At 54.9% G+C, this 21,144-nt stretch overlaps 9 protein-coding genes across 9 annotated transcripts; 5 read left to right on the top strand and 4 right to left on the bottom strand.

The window, feature by feature from the left end:
- The first annotated feature begins 1,190 nt into the window (after positions 1-1,190).
- On the top strand, positions 1,191-2,368 carry IWZ02DRAFT_203044 (uncharacterized protein). The gene is made up of 3 exons (XM_066762593.1): positions 1,191-1,234; positions 1,503-1,722; positions 1,817-2,368. Exons 2-3 carry the CDS (start codon positions 1,576-1,578, stop codon positions 2,198-2,200), a joined length of 531 nt encoding a protein of 176 aa, XP_066624435.1. The 5' UTR covers positions 1,191-1,234; positions 1,503-1,575; the 3' UTR covers positions 2,201-2,368.
- IWZ02DRAFT_203045 (Dor1-like family-domain-containing protein) lies at positions 2,369-4,094 on the bottom strand. Its single transcript, XM_066762594.1, has one exon. The coding sequence runs from the start codon at positions 4,012-4,014 to the stop codon at positions 2,536-2,538; it is 1,479 nt and encodes a 492-aa protein (XP_066624434.1). The 5' UTR covers positions 4,015-4,094; the 3' UTR covers positions 2,369-2,535.
- Positions 4,095-4,102: 8 nt separating this feature from the next.
- IWZ02DRAFT_446242 (uncharacterized protein) lies at positions 4,103-7,738 on the top strand. The gene is made up of 6 exons (XM_066767216.1): positions 4,103-4,382; positions 4,433-4,492; positions 4,542-4,556; positions 4,654-4,758; positions 4,812-7,146; positions 7,195-7,738. The coding sequence occupies exons 1-6, from the start codon at positions 4,368-4,370 to the stop codon at positions 7,539-7,541; spliced, it is 2,877 nt and encodes a 958-aa protein (XP_066624433.1). The 5' UTR covers positions 4,103-4,367; the 3' UTR covers positions 7,542-7,738.
- A 133-nt stretch (positions 7,739-7,871) lies between these two features.
- Positions 7,872-10,322, top strand: IWZ02DRAFT_497823 (uncharacterized protein). Its single transcript, XM_066770195.1, has 2 exons — positions 7,872-8,426; positions 8,483-10,322. Exons 1-2 carry the CDS (start codon positions 8,294-8,296, stop codon positions 9,922-9,924), a joined length of 1,575 nt encoding a protein of 524 aa, XP_066624432.1. The 5' UTR covers positions 7,872-8,293; the 3' UTR covers positions 9,925-10,322.
- A 547-nt stretch (positions 10,323-10,869) lies between these two features.
- On the bottom strand, positions 10,870-11,924 carry IWZ02DRAFT_374034 (40S ribosomal protein uS2; the record flags this gene model as incomplete). Its single annotated transcript, XM_066764741.1, has 2 exons — positions 10,870-11,611; positions 11,755-11,924. The coding sequence occupies 2 exons, from the start codon at positions 11,922-11,924 to the stop codon at positions 10,870-10,872; spliced, it is 912 nt and encodes a 303-aa protein (XP_066624431.1).
- Positions 11,925-12,107: 183 nt separating this feature from the next.
- Positions 12,108-13,339, top strand: IWZ02DRAFT_202949 (mitochondrial 37S ribosomal protein uS15m). The gene is made up of 2 exons (XM_066762592.1): positions 12,108-12,231; positions 12,285-13,339. The coding sequence occupies exons 1-2, from the start codon at positions 12,186-12,188 to the stop codon at positions 13,325-13,327; spliced, it is 1,089 nt and encodes a 362-aa protein (XP_066624430.1). The 5' UTR covers positions 12,108-12,185; the 3' UTR covers positions 13,328-13,339.
- Positions 13,340-13,343: 4 nt separating this feature from the next.
- IWZ02DRAFT_446238 (uncharacterized protein) lies at positions 13,344-13,837 on the bottom strand (the record flags this gene model as incomplete). The annotated part of the gene is made up of 1 exon (XM_066767215.1): positions 13,344-13,837. A coding segment is annotated over exon 1 (178 nt), but the record flags the coding sequence as incomplete, so codon positions are not given.
- A 375-nt stretch (positions 13,838-14,212) lies between these two features.
- Positions 14,213-15,805, bottom strand: IWZ02DRAFT_488873 (uncharacterized protein; the record flags this gene model as incomplete). The annotated part of the gene is made up of 4 exons (XM_066769510.1): positions 14,213-15,207; positions 15,330-15,462; positions 15,527-15,726; positions 15,784-15,805. The coding sequence occupies 4 exons, from the start codon at positions 15,803-15,805 to the stop codon at positions 14,213-14,215; spliced, it is 1,350 nt and encodes a 449-aa protein (XP_066624428.1).
- Positions 15,806-16,329: 524 nt separating this feature from the next.
- IWZ02DRAFT_515750 (uncharacterized protein) lies at positions 16,330-21,084 on the top strand (the record flags this gene model as incomplete). Its single annotated transcript, XM_066770659.1, has 4 exons — positions 16,330-16,406; positions 16,456-16,747; positions 16,777-19,570; positions 19,621-21,084. Coding segments are annotated over 4 exons (4,416 nt in total), but the record flags the coding sequence as incomplete, so codon positions are not given.
- Positions 21,085-21,144: the final 60 nt, after the last annotated feature.

The raw sequence follows: 21,144 nt of genomic DNA, 5'->3' as shown, positions 1-21,144 counted from the left end.
AACCGGCTATGATGAACATCATCATCGTTACAGTATATATACTGATTATGCCGTGGCGTTGGACTGCTGTGTGCTCAGGCCTCTCTAGATCTGTTGTCGCCGTCTTTGCCGTTGTCGCCCTTGCTCTTTTCTTGTTCCTGTTACAGTGTAAATCTGCCTTCATTACGACCTTGTCGCCCCCCAGACTGTTGCACTTGTCAGCGTCCAAATTCCCTTGAAGTTGAGCTTACCATCGCATCACCACTTTTAGTTTGCCCAACCGCCGCCTTTTTTTCTAGCTCCTCGCAACACAACACTGCATGCTATACCCTTTGTCCCGGAAAAGACCCAGGCGCTGCAAAGAGATGAAGCGCTGTCCCAATTCAGCTGCCCTCTTAATTTGTGACCGCCCAAATGGTCCATTCCGAATATGACCATCTTCGAACATTGCAACAAAAAGCCAGGACGATATCCGTACTTGTATTGGGAGCGGCGAACAATTCCATCTCCCATGATGCCGCTCTAGAGTCGGCTTCGACGCGCTTTGCAGGCAGGTTTGCGTGCAGATTTTTCCAAGCTCTTGAGTGCACCCGAGGTAGACAAGACCCTTTGAGATGCAGGAAAATTGAAAATGTCAACATCTCCTACTGGCAGTAGGAAGATTCGAGTGCAGTGTAGATGGTCGCAGAATGCGCAGCAGATTGCTTCTTCCAATGGCAAGGAAATCGAAACGTCAAAGACCGAAAACTCGGGAAATCGGCATGAGCACTAGAGGGCCCACCACCAGAGCAATGAGATCCTCTCATGGCGACAGCAAAAGCCAGGTACCATGCCTAGAAAGATCAAAATAGCCACTTTGGTCGATGTTGCATGTGCGTTGACGAGTCGACGTCGAAGGAGTGAGGTTGGCAAAGGGCCGCCGCGGCTTCGGCTACAAATTCCCAGGCGGCGCCCAGCCTCGGCTCTGATTGCCCTTGGGCTCGTCCGCAGTCTGCAACACCAAACTAGAACATCGCCGCCGTCTGCGCGCGGTCGACTCTTTTTCTTCCACCAACGTCTTTGTCACTACGCAGTTAGATCAGCTGTCTGCTGAGCAATTTCTGGGCTGGAGGTGCTATATCGGGATATCTGCTACTCGTCGACAGCTTGAAACTTTCGCGATTTTTTTTTTTTTTTTTCTCATCGGCGCGATTTGAAGTCGGCTCTGGAGCATCTCGTGCCTCTGAGGACTTGTGGTGCTCGGGGAGAGCACAAGGTACGTTCAAACATGGAAGACTCTTTCGCATGGCCTGCTTTTTCGCTTTTTCTTTCCTTTTCTTTCCCTCTCAGTCTGCCCGTCTCAAAGCCACGCACGGAACGCAGTCACCTAGTATTCCTTCAATTGGTCTCAAATTGCACCCTTATAATTTCTTTAATTGTTACAGCCCCTCCCATGTCAACGGCACATGCGCTGGTCGAAACACCGGACCAGGCTGCTTTCATTTACCGTGCCATAAATATGCGTATTCTAACACTCTTCGCAGACCACCTTAGTACCAATCAACGCCGCAAAACAAGCACACTCTCACAGCCTAAACCCCAAGTGCTCGCCCAACCATGAAGGTCCTCGAAAAGTCATCCTCAGTCCTCAGCAACTGGGAAGTCCTCAACATCGTGCGCGAGCAAAAAGCCGAGTACGAAGGCACCGACGGCACCGGACGGGCTCGCCCCATGCCGTCCAACCTAAGTCGCATCCTGACTGACGTACGTACGCACCTCTCCATCTTCCCTTTCCCTTCCCAGCCCTCCAGACCCGTCGACGATCCAACACACTCACTCACACCACACGCGCGCGCAGGTCGAATCACACCTCACAGCAGCAAGCTCACCACTATCCGATCCACGCGGCCGCTACAGCAGCGCCGCGTACCGGGCGCTCTTCACGCGCGCGCAAGCCGCCGGCTTCGCCATCGAGAAGGCGGAGCTGCTCATGCTGCTCAATCTGCGGCCCAAGTCGCTGGCCGAGCTCGACACCATCATGGAGGAGCTGGATAGCCGCTACGACGAGGCGAAGCAGGAGGAGCTGCTGGCTATTGTGAGGGAGTGCTTGGGGCCTGTTGGTGATGATGATGCTATGGCTGTTGATGGGGTGGACGGGGAGGACCCGACGGATGCGAGGCATGATCGTCATCGCTTTGGTGGTGCGCAGCTTGATTTGGAGGGGAGGAAGGTGCAGGCGTAGGATGGAGTGTGAGGTGTGAGGTGGAGTGCGCGTAGAGATTCATGGATGCTTGTCGAGGTGACATCCTGTAGGCCCTTTGGTGGCATTTCACCACCGAAATTGATTCTTCTTCGGGCTTCATGGTATCCATCTAAACACTCGAGGGACATGCTCACAACCAACTATTTTGGGTTGGGCCAGTGACGTTGAGTAATCTCTACCAGAGCCTTTGATTCCTAGAGCTTTCCATCATAACTTCGTGCACTGCCCCTGACTTTGGCGCTGTTGTCCTGGATATCATATGTAGTTCAAGAACTTGCTTTGAGAATGGTCACAATGTTAATCTTGACAGCCACTCATCCAGCCGCAGCTACTTCCTTATGCTGCGAATCCCGCGAGTCTCTTCGCCCTGCACCAACGCCGCTTGCGAGCAACTCTAACCGGCTCGCCTGCACCCGATGCTTCTTCATGACCTCGACCCATTCCTCGTCGCCCTGCTCGCCCTCGTCGCTGTCGTCTCCTGCAAGCTCATCCCGCAGAAGCGCAAGCAACATGCCAAAATCGCCGCCTAGTCGCCCCAGACTGCCGGCGCAGTACAGGACCTGCGTCAGCAAGGAATCTCGCGAGGATTTGTCCTGCACGTTGAGGAGATATTTGCGCAAAGTCTCACTGAGAAGCTCCACGAGATGGTGCGGAAAAGTGGCGAGGGCGGAAGGAAGCGGCTGGAGCTGGTCGTCTCCAACAGCAGGCTGGCCTGCGCTGCTCTCGTCTCCCGACGCACCGGGCGCGGGTAATGCGGAGGGAAAGATGCTCTTGTACATCGAGATGATGGCGAAGCTCTGCTCGCGGAAAATCTCGAGGTATCTCTTCAGGTAGCGCTCCGTTTGCTGGCCTCCAGCCCAAGCGTCCTTGCCCATCTCGCCATTGACCCTCCGCGTCGTCTCCTGATCAGCCAGCTCCCTCAGCGGGTCGAGTGCCTCGAGCATGGTGAGCAGGTTTGCAAGCCGGCAGACGAGAAAGAGTGCGCCGAGTGCCCCCTCATTGGTGCCAATGCTCTTGGTCTTCGCCGACGCGCTCCACGCCTGGTCAAGCTCCGGGGCGACGCGCCGAAGCCAGCCAATTGTGCGCATTGCCCCCGCGAGCTTGATACCCTGTCCTTGAAGGCTAGCAACGAGGTTTGTGGCCATGCCCTTCATTTCTTGCTCCGCTTGCGCCGCAATCTCCCTAACCAGTCCGACATTGGGGTACAGCGTGTGTAGGCGCTTGATGTGGGCGTGAAGATCCAGTGCAGATGTGTAGTTGGCGCTGCTGAGGCCACTTGTCCCTGCAGTCCCTGTCCCTTGTGTGCCGCCGCCGGCAGACGATATCGCAGACGAGAGTAATGTGGGTAGCTCTAGTATGTCGGCGACGCGGTCTACGTTGCGAGCTAACAGCATAGTTTTTCGCCGTCGGTCGAGTATTTCATTTTCACTATTTCGCCCGTACGTCTTCTCAAATTCTTCGCTGGAGCTTTCGAGCGAGGGGAGCGCATCTTGGAGCTCAGCGGTGTGGGTTGCAAGTTGCGGGAGGGTGGTGGAGAGAGTATTCAACCGCGTCGAGGATGATATTATGGACTTATGGGAGCGTTTGGAGAGGGCTTGCAGGTTGCGGACGACGGCTGCAGAGCTTTGGGAGAGGGATTGCGGTTCGGAGGAGCTCAATGAGGAGAGGGACAGCGTTGAGAGACGGCCCAGGTAAGTGGTGGTAGTCGGGTCATTAGCGGAAGGTATGGGTCTGGCGGAGGCATCGTTGGCGTCGAAATAGGGGGCCAAGAGGTCGTAGAGCGGGTCGGCCATGGTGTTTAGTCAATGGAGTCAGCAAGATGCGTTAGTGGTTGATGTGGAAGGCGGAGGTGCGACCCAGACTTCGGCGCCACATGTGACGGGACTGGCCTGGACGGGAATTCAACCAAGTCTCGTCATAGTTTTTTGCGGCTGGACCCTCTTCCCTGAACCAACCCTCTCCCTCTGGCCTCGAACATAATTCCCAAGACTTATCCTTACGCCTTGTCCCCACGCACCACCTGCTTTGTCCTACCTGATCTCCGTTGCGACAATCTGCAGGTTGCGCCGCGACGGATAACCCCACCATTCGGCTTTGTGAGTCGACGCTGCGTCTGCCGTTCGTCTCTGAGCCTGCTCACGCAACCATGCCTGGCCCGATGGTGAGTAAACTGCGCAGACTTTTCGTGGTCGCAATCACTGAAGCATCCAGATTTTTGTCGAAGACACCGTCTGTCTCAAGAGCACGCCGTGGTTGATTGGTGTAGTAGATGTAAGAGCTCAACCAGGATCTTTCAAAGTAGAACGCTGACCGTGGATAGAGGACAAACCACGACGTACGTAACGACCTGCCGTCGCATCACCGACCCTGTCTTTCCATTTGCTCGTTGATTCCTCAATCTCCAAAGCACCAGTTGACATGAGTTCTTCAAGGTGGACACACACGAAATAGACCCTCAGCGCGACTACCCTGTGAAGATCAGGAAGCATGAAGACATTCCACAGACCACGTTCAAGACTTTTATGAAAAATGGAATCGTATGTCCTTCGAGACTCCGCTTGTGGTCCCCGTCGTGCTAACCTGCGCGTAGCCACCACGCGGGACTGTTTTGGTAGCATGGCAAACCGACTCCTCCACCGAACTCATATCCGAAGCACTTGTCAACATTGTAGACCGGTCGATTTTTGTTGGCGACGTCGTCAAGCGCGATGCTAATAGCCCTATGAGCGGCACCGTCATCGGAACCAGGCTCTCCGTCACCATCGCGCCCATCCGCATGTGGCCGGAAGTCGACAGCATTCGTTCACACAGCTCCTACGAGAGCCTTATTGGCGACGATACCCATGCAATACTTCCCTCTCTCGTCCCGGCAGAAGAAGTTGAAGCCTTGCGCCAATATCCAGCGGGAGCGCTTATAATCTACAACAATTGGATCGGGAGGATAGACGATGCCTACGACGAGGTCACTCTCCGCTTGAGCAACGGAACCGTGGTTGTGGTAGAGAACTCTGACGAGCTGGACCCCGTGGACCCTCGATTGGAGCGGCATGAAGTGGGTGACTATGTCGGCGCGAAGAAGGGCAACTTGCGCCGAGGACGATGGATATTTGGAGCCTTCAACCCCAACGTGGAACCTGGTGGAGTGGTGATTGCGGTGCGCACAGTGTCCATTACTGTTCAGTGGCTGACTCGGCGCTTGGGCGGTCCTACGGTGCCGGGCCAGCTCCCTTCGGAACCTCCTTTCGAGTTGCGCGTCGACGAGCTTGAAAGTGGACGGGTCAAGGTCTACGACAATATGCGGAAGCCCCCTGCGAATGCGCGGATCATGTCATCCTCCCTGTCGGTGACTGCTCCGGATTTAACAGCCGGCCAACGGGTGCGATTCAAAGACCTCGCTGGAGCATGTGTCAAGTACGCTCCTCTTGTCAAGAGACGGCCAAGGACCGAGACTTTGGGGTACGACACGAATGTTTTCACTGTCCAAAATACGCACACCATTGCCATTGTACAATGGCAAGATCTCTCTGTCAGCGAGGACAGGTCAATCAATCTCATTCCGGATCCCGTCGATGACGACGATCAAGTTTGGCCCGGGGAAGTCGTGATTACAAACGACAAGAAGGAGCAGGACCCTACCAATCAAACTTCCGAGGACTGGTACTCAGAGCCTGCCAGAATAGGTGTTGTACAGACTGTGGATGGGACTGAACGGATGGCAACCGTAAAATGGTTTCCAAACGCGTCTATCAAATTCGTCGGCAACGACCTGCTGCCTGATTCACACACAGGTGTTGCATCTGGTCCTGGAGAAAAGGTCAGCCTCTATGATATCAGCTCGCCGTCTGCACTCAGCCGAAGGAGAGGCGACTTTGTTACCATTCACGACAGCCCTAGTGGAGTCGCATCACCGGACAACGTGGATTGGTTTGGAGAAGTCGTCGATCTAAGATTGGATGGCTGTGTGGTAGTACGACTAAGTGCTGCCGATCCTGTTCGCGACGTCGTTGTAACTCCTGATCGTTGCATGTTGGCCTATGGTGGCGACATGGACGACGCTCTGGCCGCCGCACATGATCATATGCTCGACGGCGACTCTGAGGACGACTTTGTCGAAGGCGGCAACGGAAGCATGTCCGAGGATCAGGAATTCTTTGAGATGTGGTACGAGTACCCAGATCAAAACGGAAGGCGCGTGCTGGCCGAGGAAGAGAATGAGGACGACGAATGGGCCACGGACGATGGAGATGACCTCTCTTCAGTAGATGGCATGGACATGTCGACGGGTGGTGCCGGGGAAGGTGATGTTGACACATCAAAGACTACTCCGGAAGCCCAGCCTCATCTTCTGATGAATTCGGACAAGGAGGGGTCAGGCAAAGTGCAGGTAAAGCCAGAAACGAACTCGGCGACCCATGTCCCAGAACCTTTCTCTTTCTCATCACAGCCAAACGCGCCGCCAGCTTTCGACATTCTCGAATCTGACCCGCCCAAGGACCACAAATATCTGATCGACCAAGGCCGACTACTCCAGCACCAGATGCGACGGATCCAGAAAGAGCACAAGATTCTGCGCAGCTCTCTGCCTCCTGGAATATTCGTGCGCACTTGGGAATCGCGCCTCGACCTCCTCCGCGTACTCATTGTTGGACCCATTGACACGCCCTATGAGTATGCTCCCTTCCTTATCGACCTGCATCTCCGCTCCGGCTTTCCCATGTGTCCGCCTCAAGCATATTTCCACAGCTGGACGAATGGCACTGGCCCAGTGAACCCGAACCTGTACGAGGACGGCAAGATTTGCCTCAGCTTGCTTGGCACGTGGCATGCAGATGAGCGGAATGAGAATTGGAGCCCCTCTAAGAGCACTATACTTCAGATTCTAGTCTCGTTGATGGGGCTTGTACTGGTGAAGGAGCCCTATTACAGTGAGTCTAAATGGCGAAGTACCCATGCTATAGCTAACACATGCACAGACGAGGCCGGTTATGAAGTCCGCCAGGGCACTGAGGAAACGGCACTGTCATCTGCATTCTACTCTGAAAAGGCATACTTTCGTGCGCGTGGATTCGTCATGCATGGCCTCAAGGTTTTCCCGGAAGCATTCGAAAATGAGATGAAGTGGCTTTACCACCAAGAGGACGGGCCCAAGCTGTTGGAGAAGGCGATTGACGCAGCAAAGGACATTGTTGCAAGGAGCGAAGGTGGCAACGATGGCGAGAGAAGGGATGGGCTCAGGAAGATAAGCGGTGGAGCGGTCATTGCGCTGAAACGGCAACTAGACGGCATGGAGAAGCTGAGGATCAAGACTGGAGAGCAGTAGGACGAGATTGGGGCATTGCTGGCGTCATGGTGGCATTGTAGCATGGGTTGAACGGCCTGGGGTCAGGTATTGTTTGGACGGCGCCAGGTTATTCTCAGCGTGTATCTTTTGATTACGGGGTCCACAATTGCCATGGTTTTGTCTTTTCCCCAAGGCGTAGGTGACATGCCTGGCAGTCAGGTCAGGTCAGGTCAGGTCAGCGGGAGTGGGAGTGGGAGTGGGAGTGGAAGTGCGGGAGACTGACTATTATTCCATTGCTCCCAGAACACGGGACGCTTGGACCGCGTTCGCCTAAGGGTACCTTGTCCCTCCTGCAGCCAGCCCAGCCCAGCCCAGCCCAGCCAGTGCAGCCAGTGCAGCCAGTGCAGCCCATACCTCTCACACGCCGCTCCGGCGACTTCTTCTTCGTCTTCTTCTTCTTCTTCTTCCTCGTCTTCTTTCACTTCGACAACTCCTTTCCGCTGCCCCTTCGCCCCTGCCTGCTTGCTGTCCGTTCTGTAGTATAGAGATACCCCGCGTTTTATTTCCATTGGCGTCTTCCATTCCCCTACTTCGGCTCTCACTGCTCCCCCCGGTCGTCACCTCCAACCCGCTCACTCACTTTCGCCCGCTGATCTGCATCTCGACGTCCGCCCTCAGTAATCGCCGACCAAATACTTACGCCGCCTGTACACGCGCATACACTCCTCCAACGCTGCCTGTCGACGCCCTGTGCCTGGCTCGTTGGACCCTGATTCCGCTCACTGGCCGCCATGGCCTCGCCTCAGGTGTCGGCGGAGGGTCAGGTAGCGCCAAACCCTCCAAAGACTGGTAGCTACACAATCAAACTGAGCGACCGCATCGCCAACCCCCGTGCGTCGCAGGCCAGATTCAAGACTGTCAAATGTCTGCTTTCACTACCCACCACACATTTGCTGTCCATTTTCTGACATGCGCCGCAGACAACCACAAGCCCCGACAAACAGTACCTCGTCGAACAGCCCGTATCAAACCCACCTCCAACACTCCGGGTGGCAAGGACTATACATTGGCAATCGAAGATAGGGACGAGCAGGGTAATTGCTCCAAATACCAGTACGAGGGCAAAAGAAAGGAATTGAAAAAGACCTATGTGCTATTACTCGACCCCAACTCCAACAGCTGCACTTTGGAACGTCTGGACGATGCCTACGCTTTCAACCTTACGTCGACCCCGCTTGAAGCCGACAGCAACAAGCTCAAGGAAAAGTACCCGCACATTAGACTTCGGGAGGAGCGCGAGGATGCGACGGAGGAATCTTTCGAAGACGACGGCCTATTCGACGACGTGTCTGAGACCCAAAGCATAGCAGGAAGCAGCGCAGGCGCAAGTGATTTCGAGGAACCGGAAGAAAACAACCCATACGATTTCCGACGTTTTCTGGATCAGGTCCAACAGGTCGACACGAACGGTTTTGCAAGTCCGAACAGCCAGGCTGGGACGCCGCTCCGTATTCCTTCTAGTAGCACTGCTCGCACGACACCCCTGCTAAATGCCCAGCAACCAAAGCAATCCAAGCCTTTGCCAGAGGCTACTGCGCCGAAGGCAGAGAAGCCTGTTGCTGCGAATAAAAGTAAGCCCGGAAGCAAGAAGCCGACTACCTCACCAAAGAAAGCCAAGCCCAAGGACACTCCCTCCATCCGCCTCGAGCGCGTGGCCTCGATCGCCGCGACAGCACCTGCTGTTGCTCCATCCACGACAGACTCTTCGCGCACATCCCACTCTCCTGCACCGTCAGACGAGGAGTCAGATGACGAAGGCGGTCTCCAAATAGATTTTGGCGACGGTGGGCCCCCAAAACGCGGCCGCGCGCGCCCAAGTGCATTCGCCTTCGAAAATGTCGGCGACGGTCCCATATCCCTGCGCAGCGCTGCCGACAGCGCAAGCCCGAGCAGCCGCCTTCAAACGCCCAGCTTCCGCGGCAGCAAGGAGGTGCCAGACGTCATCGACTTTGGCGGCAGCGGCGGCAACGACGACAACCAAGACGAAGAGGACGACGACGCCGCGCAAATGGACGAGGCAGCGGTTGCAGCCAACGACAATTACGCGTCGGACCAGGACGAAGACCAAGACCGCGACGCGTCGGGCGACGAGGACGCAGATGCCGACGCCGACGGTAGCATCGACGGCGACGTCGAGCCTATGAATCTCGGCAGTCCCGCCCAGCAACCGACGGCTCCCCTTCCAGACAGCAGCAGCGTGCCGCTCGCGTCGTCCGAATTGGAAGAGGCAGACGAGGGCGCCGCTGCCGTTGCCGCTCCTGATGAGGACGGCGACTTTGTCGACGAGTTTGAGGCTGAGATGGAGCAGGCGCTGGCGAGCGCGGCGGAGCAGGAGGAGAGCGAGGAGAGTGAGGAAGAGTAGATGTTGGAGAGAGCGTATGTGATGGATTGGATGGAGCGAGCCGTTGTCTGGCTTGAATCTTTACAATTTGGGGAACTGGGAGAGAAGAGGTCAAGGCGTTTTGGGTTGCTTGTTTTTGCTCTCTTTCTAAATTGCATGGATGGCGGCGGGTTGGTTGATGCATGCTTTGGCTGGAGCGCACGAGTTTGGGAAGGGATATGAATCTGGATCTGGATCTGGATTGGATTGGTTTAGTCTGTTGCTGTTGGGAAAGGTAGAGGTCAGTTAGGGGGGAAGATTTTGGCGATGAAGGTGCTGGATATCACCCTTTTGATAGCATGGAGCTCCTTCGATGCATGCATGAACCATGGCCAGCAGACAGGGAAATCGATTTCTAGTTCATCATCAATTGCGAAAAGATGTCACAACACACACATACACGTGCACAGCAAACGAATCAGCACTGGCAATGAGACAGACGGTCAGAATGTAGGCTTTTGAATAGCATTCATTCATTCATTGCAGAAATGGGAGACGGTCAAGTAACATCCCAAGTCGCCAGCACAGGGCTTTCCCCCAACCTCCGCTCGCTCAATAAAAGTGAGCAAAGGTTGGATATCTTTCCCTCATAAGCGCCAGACGAGGTTGTTCCTGCAACGAAAGAAAGAAAATTTGTGGATGGAGAAAACAGACGTTGCTGCTGTCATGTACCGTAGCCAGAGTTTTTTTCAAAATTTCGCGATTGAGGGGGAATGGAGTGCGTGCTGCTGCTGCTGCTGCCTGTGGGGTGCGTTGTGTTGTTCAACTCAGAGAATCTTGATATTTTTTGTGCGATACCCGTACACGATCCCACCGATTTAGAAAATTTGCGCCAGAGCCACTTTTTCTCGATCTCGTCGTGCCCCCTCCTGGTATCAAAAAGCTTTTGATGATTGGGATTTTGAATTGAGGGCAGGCTGCCGCAGTTTACCACTGGCCCTCGGTGGCAGCGGGAGCGTCAGCGGACCATCCAGCGTTGCCGGTCTCGGCGGGAGCAGAGCTGGCGGCCCAGTCGGCACCGTCCTGGTCCCAGGAAGCGCCGGCGGCAGCGCCAGCGGTGGCCGAGGCGGCGGCGAAGGCAGACGCGTTGGCGCCGGAGACCTCCCACTCGTTGGTGAAGCCGGCCTCGACGGGGGCGGCGCCAACCTCGTCGGCACCGGGGACCTTGGCCTCCTCGACGCCGGCCGAGTCCTTGTTCTCCTCGGCCTCGGGGTCGCGGTAGAAGTACAGGTCGGGCATGACGTCCCACTCAGTCTCGCGCGAGGCGAGGGTGCCGCGGAGGCGCAGGACCTCGCGGGCCAGGAGCCACCAGACGAGACCAATGGCGTGGCGACCCTTGTTGTTGGTGGGGATGGCAGCGTCGACGTACTCGGTGGGCGAGTCGGTGTCGCAGAGGGCGATGACGGGGATGTTGACGTACGAAGCCTCCTTGATGGCCTGGGCGTCGGTGCGGGGGTCGGTGACGATGATCAGGCGGGGCTCCTTGAACGAGCGGGTGATGTAGTTGGTGAAGCTACCGGGGGTGAAGCGGCCGGCAATGGCCGTGGCACCGGTGTGGGCAGCGAACTTGAGGACGGCACGCTGGCCGTAGGGACGGGCAGAGATGACGCAAATGTCGGCCGGGTTGTCAATGGCGACGATGATGCGGGCAGCGAGGACAATCTTCTCCCTACGAACGTTGTTAGACTGGGAGATTTTGAAAATGCGCATCTGCTCCCGCTGCTGCCGCCAAGTTCGATATTGCGCGAATCGTCGCGTTCAAAATGACCTGCAAGCGCGTCTTTTGGCGCGTATTCAATCTCAGAGGCTTACCAGGTCTTGGAGATGTTGACAACGTTGATGCCGTCAGGGCGAGTCTTCCACAGGTAGGGCTCCATGTGGACCTGGAGGTTCTTGGAACCAAGGTGGCACTGCGCGGCCAGGAGCATCTCAATGTCCTGGGAGGTGGGCGCGAAGGCCGCGGGAAGGTTGTTGGGAGCCATCCTGAGAGACTTGAGTGGTGGGGAGGAACGGCGCTGGTGGTCGTGAAGTTGAACTGCGGTCGCTGGCGGTCGAAGGAAAGTCGTGATGCAGAATTGTGGTGGTGGGAGTAGATTCGGTTCGCTTAGCGGGCCGTATTCGGCAAATTGTCTGAGCGGTCGATCGGTTTTGCCGCATCGCCGAAAAGTCGCGGTGCTTGAGGGTCGAGCCGCGACTGGAACATCTCGAGCGCTTGGTGCAGTCTCCAGCGCGCCCCTCCAACAATGCCTCCCCGAATACTGCTGCCTTTGCGGCTTAACCCGGTCAATGGTAGATTCCAACTCTTCGCTCCCATGCTGTACCACATTGACAATGGCTTGCAGCGTCCTCCGCAACACCGTCCATCGCCTCCGCTGTTCGCAGCTTTTCTAGCACCACACCACTATGCAAGAAGAAGCAGAGCTTGGCCGCAAGATACCGGGACCCGTTCGTCAGAGCGCAGGTGCTGGCCGCCAAGGCAGCAAACATATCACGGCAAAAGGAATTGCAAGAAGCACGCCAAAAGTCCGTTGGCGATCCCGTGCGCGGCGTCGAAACTCCATTCGTGAGGTCCTTCGACACTGCGCTGCCTGAGCAGCAGACAGTCACCGACTCGATGCTGTCGCGCGAAACGACCGCAAAGGACCCTAGCCAACCTCCTCCAGGCCCCAAGGCAACGCAGGAACCGTATCTCAACCACTTCCTGTCCGTGCAAGAAGTCATGGATTCGTTCAACACTTCGGCCAAACTCGCCGAGCCTTCGGAGCAGCTCAGGGCCAAGGCAGAGGCGCAGAGCGCCGCAGACACCGCGCAAGCGCTGAACGGAAAAGGTGACGCGGACTTGGCTGGCTTGGTGGAAACGCGAGAGGAGACGGAGCGCAGAAAGAAGAATGCCGAGCTCGCCATCCAGCGCATCGTCAGCCTGCGCAACGGCAGCTCTAGAGACAGGACCGTCGCAAACGTGAGGCGGTGCGTCGAGACGTTTGGCCGGCACTACACAGACCTCGTGCTCTCGCCCAAACCGGCATCATCCCACGCCGCCAACCACAGGGTGACGGTCCCCGTCGTCAGCGATGCCGCTTGGGAGTCGGACAGTGAATCTCAGCCCCTGAACCCAGAGTGGAACAAGCGCGCCGGACCGGACACGGGCAGCAGCGAGGTGCAAATCGCCATCCTGACGGCCAAGATCCGGACCCTCGTTAAGCACATGGAGGGCAACGGGCACAAGGACAAGATGAACAAGCGGAATCTGCGGCTGCTGGTGCACAAGAGGCAAAAACACCTCAAGTACCTGCGGAAGAAGGAGCGCGGTGGCCCGAGGTGGCAGTACGTCGTTGAGAAGCTGGGCGTCATTGACAGCATGTGGAACGGCGAGATATCCTTGTAGAGTGACGGACTCAAGCTGTAAAATTACGAAACGATATGTGGTGAAGAGTGAAGGTGTTGCGTCAAGCGTGGGTTATTTTCGCTGGGTGAGACCGTCAAAAAAAAAAAAAAAAAAAAAAAAAAAAAAAGGACGTTCAGAGATACTTGTGGTGGCTTACCATGGCTGAAAAGGCAAATGGGGAAAAGAGCAGCCCCTACAACGATTGCAACATGTAGAGCTGGGACCTGGCCAACGTGCGCTGCTAATGGACTGACCCTCTCCTCTACTACCATAGCCAGACTCTGGTCTGTCCACACACCTTGAACATCAGCATGAAGTAGGAACACAAGCTTTCAGTGAATGGTCGCTCGCAGTAACTCAGATGTAGCCCTAGCTTACATGCGTCACAAAATCTTTCAGGGATCATCAACGGCACAGTTCAAGAAATCAATCTTCAATATCAAGGGGATTTGATCCACTGACTATTGGAGCTGGATGATAAAGAAACAAAAAAAAAAAAAAAAAAAAAGGAAAGACCAAAGCAGCGACACCATCACCTAGACCCATTTCCCGTTCATCCCATCCGCGTAATTGACCAGTGACACCTCAATGACCCGTAAAACCAACGCCGTTTCCAGACCATGTTGGCCCTGCCTCGTTCCTCATCGGTAAAGAAGATTCTCGTGTTCGTCTCCTTGCTCAAGCAAATTTGAGCATGAGAGTTTGGCGACAGCTGCAGTATGCCCGGCAGACGTCCACGTATGATATCTGTTTGTGCGTGCTGTATTGGTGGGTAGTCGTGTGTGGGATTTGTGGATTTGAAAAAGAGACAGTTTGCTCATGCCAAGGTGGTCAGAATGACATTCAGAACGACACAAAGAAGAAATCTGCAGAAATCGGTTGGTCTCATGGCGCAAGACTATTGGGCAGCTTGGCCAGGCCAACGAGCATAGCTAGACCACCTGCAGCAAAGATGGTGCTGTCACGGGCAAAGCTCCGTAAGAACTGAGCGGTCGTCCGCTTCCGCGGGCTCTCGGCTGGCGACGTCGATACTTTCTTGTCGTCGCTGGTCTCGGTTTCCATGGGGGTGCCGATGACGTCAAGTTCAGCCTGCTCGACAGTCCTCTTCTGCGGGCGGAGGCCTGTCGATCTAAGGCCTGTCGAATCCTGCGCTTTCATGACCTCGGCACGAGCGTCGGCGATCAGATTGTCAACCTTTTGATGGACCTCGACAAAGTCTTCTTGATTCGGGTTTGGGGCAGAGACAGAGCTGTCGACGGCCAAAACCGCATCAGAAGCATGGTGCTTGTCGCAGGGCGCTTCGGAAAGAGATTGGTCTCCAACTTCAGAATGATGGTCGGCGTCGTAGTCCTCAACAAACTCTTCAATTTCCAAGGTGGTGTCCATGACACAAGGTTGGTCAACAAGGTCGGAAATCGAGTTTTGAAAGCGCTTGACAACCTCGGGGACCTTATCCGGATGTTCAGTAATCTTGTCGGGTCCACCAGGAGGGGTCATTGAACGAGGCAACGGTCCGTAGTAGGCACTGTTGCCGGAATCCGAATCCGAGTCAACGGCTTCTTCAACCTCACTCTCCTCTGGATAGTCCATCTCTTCTTCCGGCTCCCCTTCGGACAATGATGAATCATCTTCGAAATGGATTCCACCAAAGAGACTGGATCGTTCTTCGCCATCGCCGTCGTCTTTGACGTTCGTCCAATGTTCGGCGAGCACCATGCGGCAGTCGTCATCCTCGTCGTCCGTGTACGTGCTGGCGTCGTCGGTATAACCGCGTTTGAGGTCACTGTAGTCCACGGCCGGCTGGTGCTCCGATGGACTAGGGGTGTTGAGAGAGTGCCATGTCCGATATTCAACACGATACATGGCCGGCCTGTAGGTTTCTGAGCCGCAGTTTTGTCAGTACAGTTGGTATTTTAGAGGTTGCGCTGCCGATGAAGTTGAAAGTTTGAGATTGGCTTTGTGGCGACCGGTGTTGGGATTGAGAGGAGGGGTGGAAGCCTACCTGAGCCGCGAACTACGTTCACCCCAAACTGGAGGTGGGCACCAGACTTGATGGCCACCTCCTCACCTCGGGGAACCTCAACCCCGTCGACCTTGGTTCCATGCATGGATTTCAGATCCTTGAGATAAACATGCTGGGAAAAGCAACGTCAGCATTGTCTGGCACCAAGGGGGCTTGAGTATCAAGGTGAGACGTACGTCGCCGGCACTGTCGGTCCTAAGGGATGCATGCTCCTTCGAAATCACCTTGTTTTCAATTTTTGTGTTGTCATTAGATGCGGCAACACCGCGGTTCGAAGAAGCACGGCCGATTGTAAGGGGATCGTCGACGGACAAGCGGACAGTGCGTTCGCGGATGGTGTCGCCGTCATTCAGGGCGATCAGCTTGACCTGCAAGGCTAGGTAGAGTCAGTTTGGGTATGTAATCAGATTTCCAGAACGGCGCGAAGACGTACTGGAGGTCCTTGACAGATTCATGATCGTAGCGTGTTGAGCAAAGGGTTGGTAGAGAGAGCGATTACGTCGAGCTTGTTGCACAGCTTGTCCGCAACAGGCAAGTTGAAAGGCTCGGGGATAGCGAGGATCAAGAGGACAAAGCGGCGGCAGAAGGGATCAAGATATGGAAAACCTCTCCCGGACCAGATCGAGTCGAGGAGAGCGAGAGCAAGCGAGGGAAGTGGAGAAGCAGGAGAGGATAAGAGTACGTCAGGCAGGTAGAGAAGGTAGCGGTAGCGGAGTGGTGACTAGTGGAGTGGAAGCGCGGGGGAGCACTGACCTCAGCACCTCAGGACCGCAGGACCGCAGCTGCCTGATAAGCGATTACGCCCGGCCCATCTCCGGCATTATGCCCCTCCGAGACCATGAATTTCTGGTCCTGACTCTGCACCTCTACCGCGCCCAAGAAGATACCCTCGCCCGCCACGCCCCCCACCGCCCTTGTCGACCGCTATCCTCGTCGCTCGCTCATGCCTGCTCCTCGGTAGCAAGAGCCTCTCAACATGACTTCGCAAGGGGAGGTCAAGGAGCAGGTCGTTGACCGCGTGCCCAAGCGCATCACCGAGCTCCAGTTCGGCATTCTGTGAGCCCACACCCACCGCCAACCAAAATACCCTCTGACCACGCGCCAGCTCCAATCAAGACATTGTAAACCAAGCCGTCATTGAAATCTCCGATCGCCACATTTACGACGCCGGAAGCCAAGGCCCCACTCGCAATGTCACTAAACATGGGCCTCTCGACGGTCGCCTGGGTATTTCTGCAAAGTCCGCCATTTGCGAAACTTGTGGCGAGGATCTCAAGTCTTGCAATGGTCACTTTGGTCACATCAAACTCGCCCTGCCCGCCTTTCACATTGGCTACCTCAAAATGATCATCGAGGTCCTGCACAGCATATGCAAGGCACGCGCATCCGCTTGGTGGGTTTTACAACACTACTGACATCAAAGCAGGAATGTTCGAACATCCTCCTCGACGAGCCAGCGCGGCAAAGATACCTCAAAAGTCTACGAAGACCCGACATTGACGGTCTCCAGCGGACAACCATATGCAAGAAGATTTCCGCAGAGTGTAAGAAGGTGAAAAAATGCCCCTACTGTGGTGCAGTCAACGGACCAGTCAGAAAGGCTCCTGGCCATCCGCTCAAGATTGTGCATTTCAAATTCGATGCATACAACAAGTCAAATGCCAAGAAGAAGGAAATGCCACGCGGAAAACCAGAGTTCGACAAGTCATTTGAGGTGGCCAAGCAAGGAAACGCTGAGCTGGAGAAGCACATGCGCAAGGCCGTGGATGACATGAATCCGCTCCGAGTCTTGAACCTGTTCAAGCGCGTCAAAACCACAGATTGTCCACTTCTCGGAATGTCAAAAGGAAGGCCGGAGATGTTTATCTGGCAATACGTTCCCGCGCCCCCTGTCACCATTCGGCCCTCCGTCGCGCAAGAGGCTGCAACAACAGAGGACGACATTACGAATAAGCTCGGAGACATCATCCAAATCAGCTCTCTGATCCGTGCGGGCCTGGAAAAGGGTCAACCAGTCCAGACTATCATGGAGCAGTGGGATTTTCTTCAACTCCAAATAGCCATGTATGTCAACAGCGACTTGCCTGGCATCCAACAACAAGGCGTAGGAAAGCACATCAGAGGCTTCTGCCAACGATTGAAGGGCAAACAGGGTCGCTTTCGAGGAAACTTGTCTGGAAAACGTGTGGACTTTTCGGGCCGCACTGTGATTGGCCCTGATCCGAACTTGTCCATCGAAGAAGTTGCGGTTCCGGAAAGGGTGGCCAAGAACATGACCTATCCGGAGCGAGTCTCCCGATACAACATTGAAAAACTTCGAGGTTGCATCAGGAGAGGCAAATTCAAACATCCCGGCGCCAATTTCGTCATCAAACAGGACGGCCGCAAGTTGGTGTTGGAGGTCTTGCAAAAGCTAGGAAGACTGGGCCAATCAGCGGATCAGTTGGAGATTGGCGACATTGTCGAAAGACATCTTGAGGACGGCGACGTTGTGTTGTTCAACCGCCAGCCTTCCTTGCACAAGCTCAGTATTCTCAGTCACAAGGCCAAGATCCGACCATGGCGAACGTTCCGTCTCAACGAGTGTGTCTGCAATCCGTACAACGCTGACTTTGACGGAGACGAGATGAATTTGCACGTCCCGCAAACAGAAGAAGCCCGGACTGAAGCCATCGAGTTGATGGGAGTGAAGCACAATTTGGCGACACCGAAAAACGGGACGCCCATCATTGCGGCCATTCAAGACTTTATCACATGCGCTTTCTTGGTCAGTCGAAAAGACCTGTTCTTCGACAGAAAGACGTTCGCCCTCGTATGTGGCTACATGTTCAATGACGAAGCCGTCAGAGATCCGGAAACTGGAAAGTATCACAAAATTGAGCTTCCTCCACCTACCATTATCAAACCGCAGGCGTTGTGGACTGGCAAACAGGTATGGAATGTGCTCATGCGGCCCTATAAGGAATCCAGAGTCCTCGTCAACCTTGATGCCAAATGCAAGCAATACAAAGGCAAGGCGAAGGATCTAAACGAGGATGACGCGTATCTTGTCATCCGCAACTCGGAGATCATGTGCGGTGTTATGGACAAAGCTACTGTTGGTGACGGCAAGAAAGACTCGGTGTTTTACGTCATGATGCGAGACTTCGGCCCTGACTACGCAGTGCAAGCCATGAACAGGCTCGCCAAATTGTCGGCCAGATGGCTAACAAATCGAGGATTCTCGATCGGTGTCAGCGACGTCACTCCCGGAAGGAAGCTTGTTGAGAGGAAGACCAAGCTGATCAATGACGCATACGTTGAAGCAAAGCATGTTGTGGAACTCTTCAATTCCGGCAAACTGGAGAGGGCACCAGGCTGCGACGAGGAAATGAGCATGGAGAACAAGATTTCTGGGATTCTCAACAAGGTCCGTGGAGAGGCTGGTGACATTTGCTTCTCGGAACTCACCAATTGGAACTCGCCTCTCATCATGGCCAAGTGCGGTTCCAAGGGATCCAACATCAACGTTGCCCAGATGGTCGCTTGTGTCGGTCAACAGATCATTGGAGGTGCTCGAGTTCAGGATGGCTTCCAAGACAGAACATTGCCCCATTTCGCCAAGGGTGGTCGTCTTCCCGACGCGAAGGGCTTTGTTGCCAACAGCTTCTACTCTGGCTTGACGCCTTCAGAGTTCATCTTCCACGCCATGTCCGGGCGTGAAGGTCTGGTCGATACCGCTGTCAAGACTGCGGAGACTGGTTACATGTCTCGTCGATTGATGAAGTCTCTCGAGGATCTCTCATCGCAGTATGATGATACCGTCAGGAATTCGGCCTCACAGATTGTGCAGTTCCGATACGGAGACGATAACCTTGACCCCGTAGACATGGAGGGCAAGGCGAAGCCCGTCAACTTTGACCGCTCATTTGATCACGCAAGAATGACCACGTGGAGCAACGAGGAACCCTGCCTACAGCCTGCGCAGATCCGGAACATGACAAAATCGCGATTGAATGCGGAACGTTCCAAGATCCAACGATATTCTGAAAATGGCGACAAGCTTGAATACGACACCGCAGACCTCGAGTCGGTTGACCAGAAGGAGTCGCAGCGCGCCTTTTTCGATGAGGTCCAAAAGTTCATCTTTGGCAAGGCAGACACGCTGGAAAACTTGCTCACGCGCTTCATGGAGATCCAAAACGATGAGGAGCAGAAGGGCAGAGGAGCTGCCGACGATGGTAAGTCTTCGCATTGATCTTGTGCAAGTAAATGCTAACAATTTCTGTAGATGGATTCGCAAACATCATCAATGGTGTCGCCAAGGTTTCGAGAAGATGTCTCGATTACTTTCTCGAGCTTTGCTTGACCAAGCACGGCCAATCTCATGTTCAGCCAGGCCATGCTGTTGGTGCAGTTGGCGCACAGTCCATCGGAGAACCGGGTACCCAGATGACGCTCAAAACTTTCCACTTTGCAGGTGTGGCCGGTATGAGTATTACACAGGGTGTGCCCCGTATCAAGGAAATCATCAACGCCTCCAAGGTCATCTCCACGCCCATTATCGACTGTGAGCTCGAAAACGGCAAAGACGAGCTGGCTGCTCGTGTGGTGAAGGGTCGCATCGAGAAGACGTTCCTCAAGGACATCATCTACTACATTGAAGATGTCTGGTATGACAATGGATGTTACCTCAACATGCGTATCGACCTGGACACCGTCAATGCTCTTGGTCTCGATTTGACAACAAATGATCTTCAGAAGGCCATTCTCGGCGAGAAGAAGCTCAAGATCGGCTCTGAGGGCGGCACCATCGAATTCAATAACCTTCACTTGCGAGTTCACGTCCCTGACCTGACCAGCCCGAACAGCACCGACGCGGCTCCAAAGGCTAGAAAGGCCGCAGCTTCTCGTTCTGGCAAGAAGCCGCTCACCGATGATGCGTACTTCTCTCGTATCCAATTCCTCAAGCGAGCTCTCCCTGAAATTGCAGTCAGCGGCTACCCCGACGCGGCTCGCGCTGTCATCAAGAAATCCGACGACGCCGAGGAGAAAATTCGACTCTTCGTGGAAGGCTACGGACTGCGACAGATCATGGGCACTCCTGGTCTCAAAGGAGTCCACTGCAAGACCAACTCGGTACTTGAATGTTTCGACGTCCTCGGCATCGAAGCCGCGCGTTCGACCATCATCAACGAAATCGCCAGCGTCATGGGCAACATGGACATTGATCCTCGCCACATGCAGTTGCTGGCCGACACCATGACGTACAAGGGCGACATTCTCGGTATCACGCGCTTCGGTCTGGCAAAGATGCGTGACTCGGTCCTGCAGCTGGCTTCATTCGAGAAGACGCCAGACCACCTTTTCGAGGCTGGCGCGAGGGGCAAGAGCGACGGCATCAAAGGTGTGTCTGAGTGCATCATTCTCGGTCAGACCATGGGCATTGGCACTGGCGGGTTCAAGGTCGTCCGGCGGCTGAACCTGCAGAGAGAAGAGGTGGGGCGGAAGGGCGATGCTTTTGAAGGCTTGTTCAGCTGGTAGTTGTTGGACTGGGCAAAGGCGTTGGCAGTCAGTCTTTCTTTTACGTATTCATTGCGGTTGGCGTAGTTCAGCATACCTCAGCATGGCGTGGCGTCGGCAAGGGAAAACTTTTTGTGTTTTGAGATGGAAAAATTGGCTTCAATTCTTGCCAGCTCGCTTTAGCGATGAGCGTCACTTTCATCTTGTAAAAGCTTGGAAATTCAATGAGACCGACCGGTCTTTCCAATCAACCTGTCTTTGGCCCGAAACTGTACATGAAGCTCCATCACCA

The sequence above is a fragment of the Phyllosticta citriasiana genome (assembly GCF_038021145.1).
Source record: "Phyllosticta citriasiana strain CBS 120426 chromosome Unknown IWZ02scaffold_4, whole genome shotgun sequence".
In the NCBI taxonomy this organism is placed as follows: Eukaryota; Fungi; Ascomycota; class Dothideomycetes; order Botryosphaeriales; family Phyllostictaceae; genus Phyllosticta; species Phyllosticta citriasiana.
The sequence above is the reverse complement of the archived record's forward strand: the minus strand, read 5'-3'. Positions and strand labels throughout refer to the sequence as shown.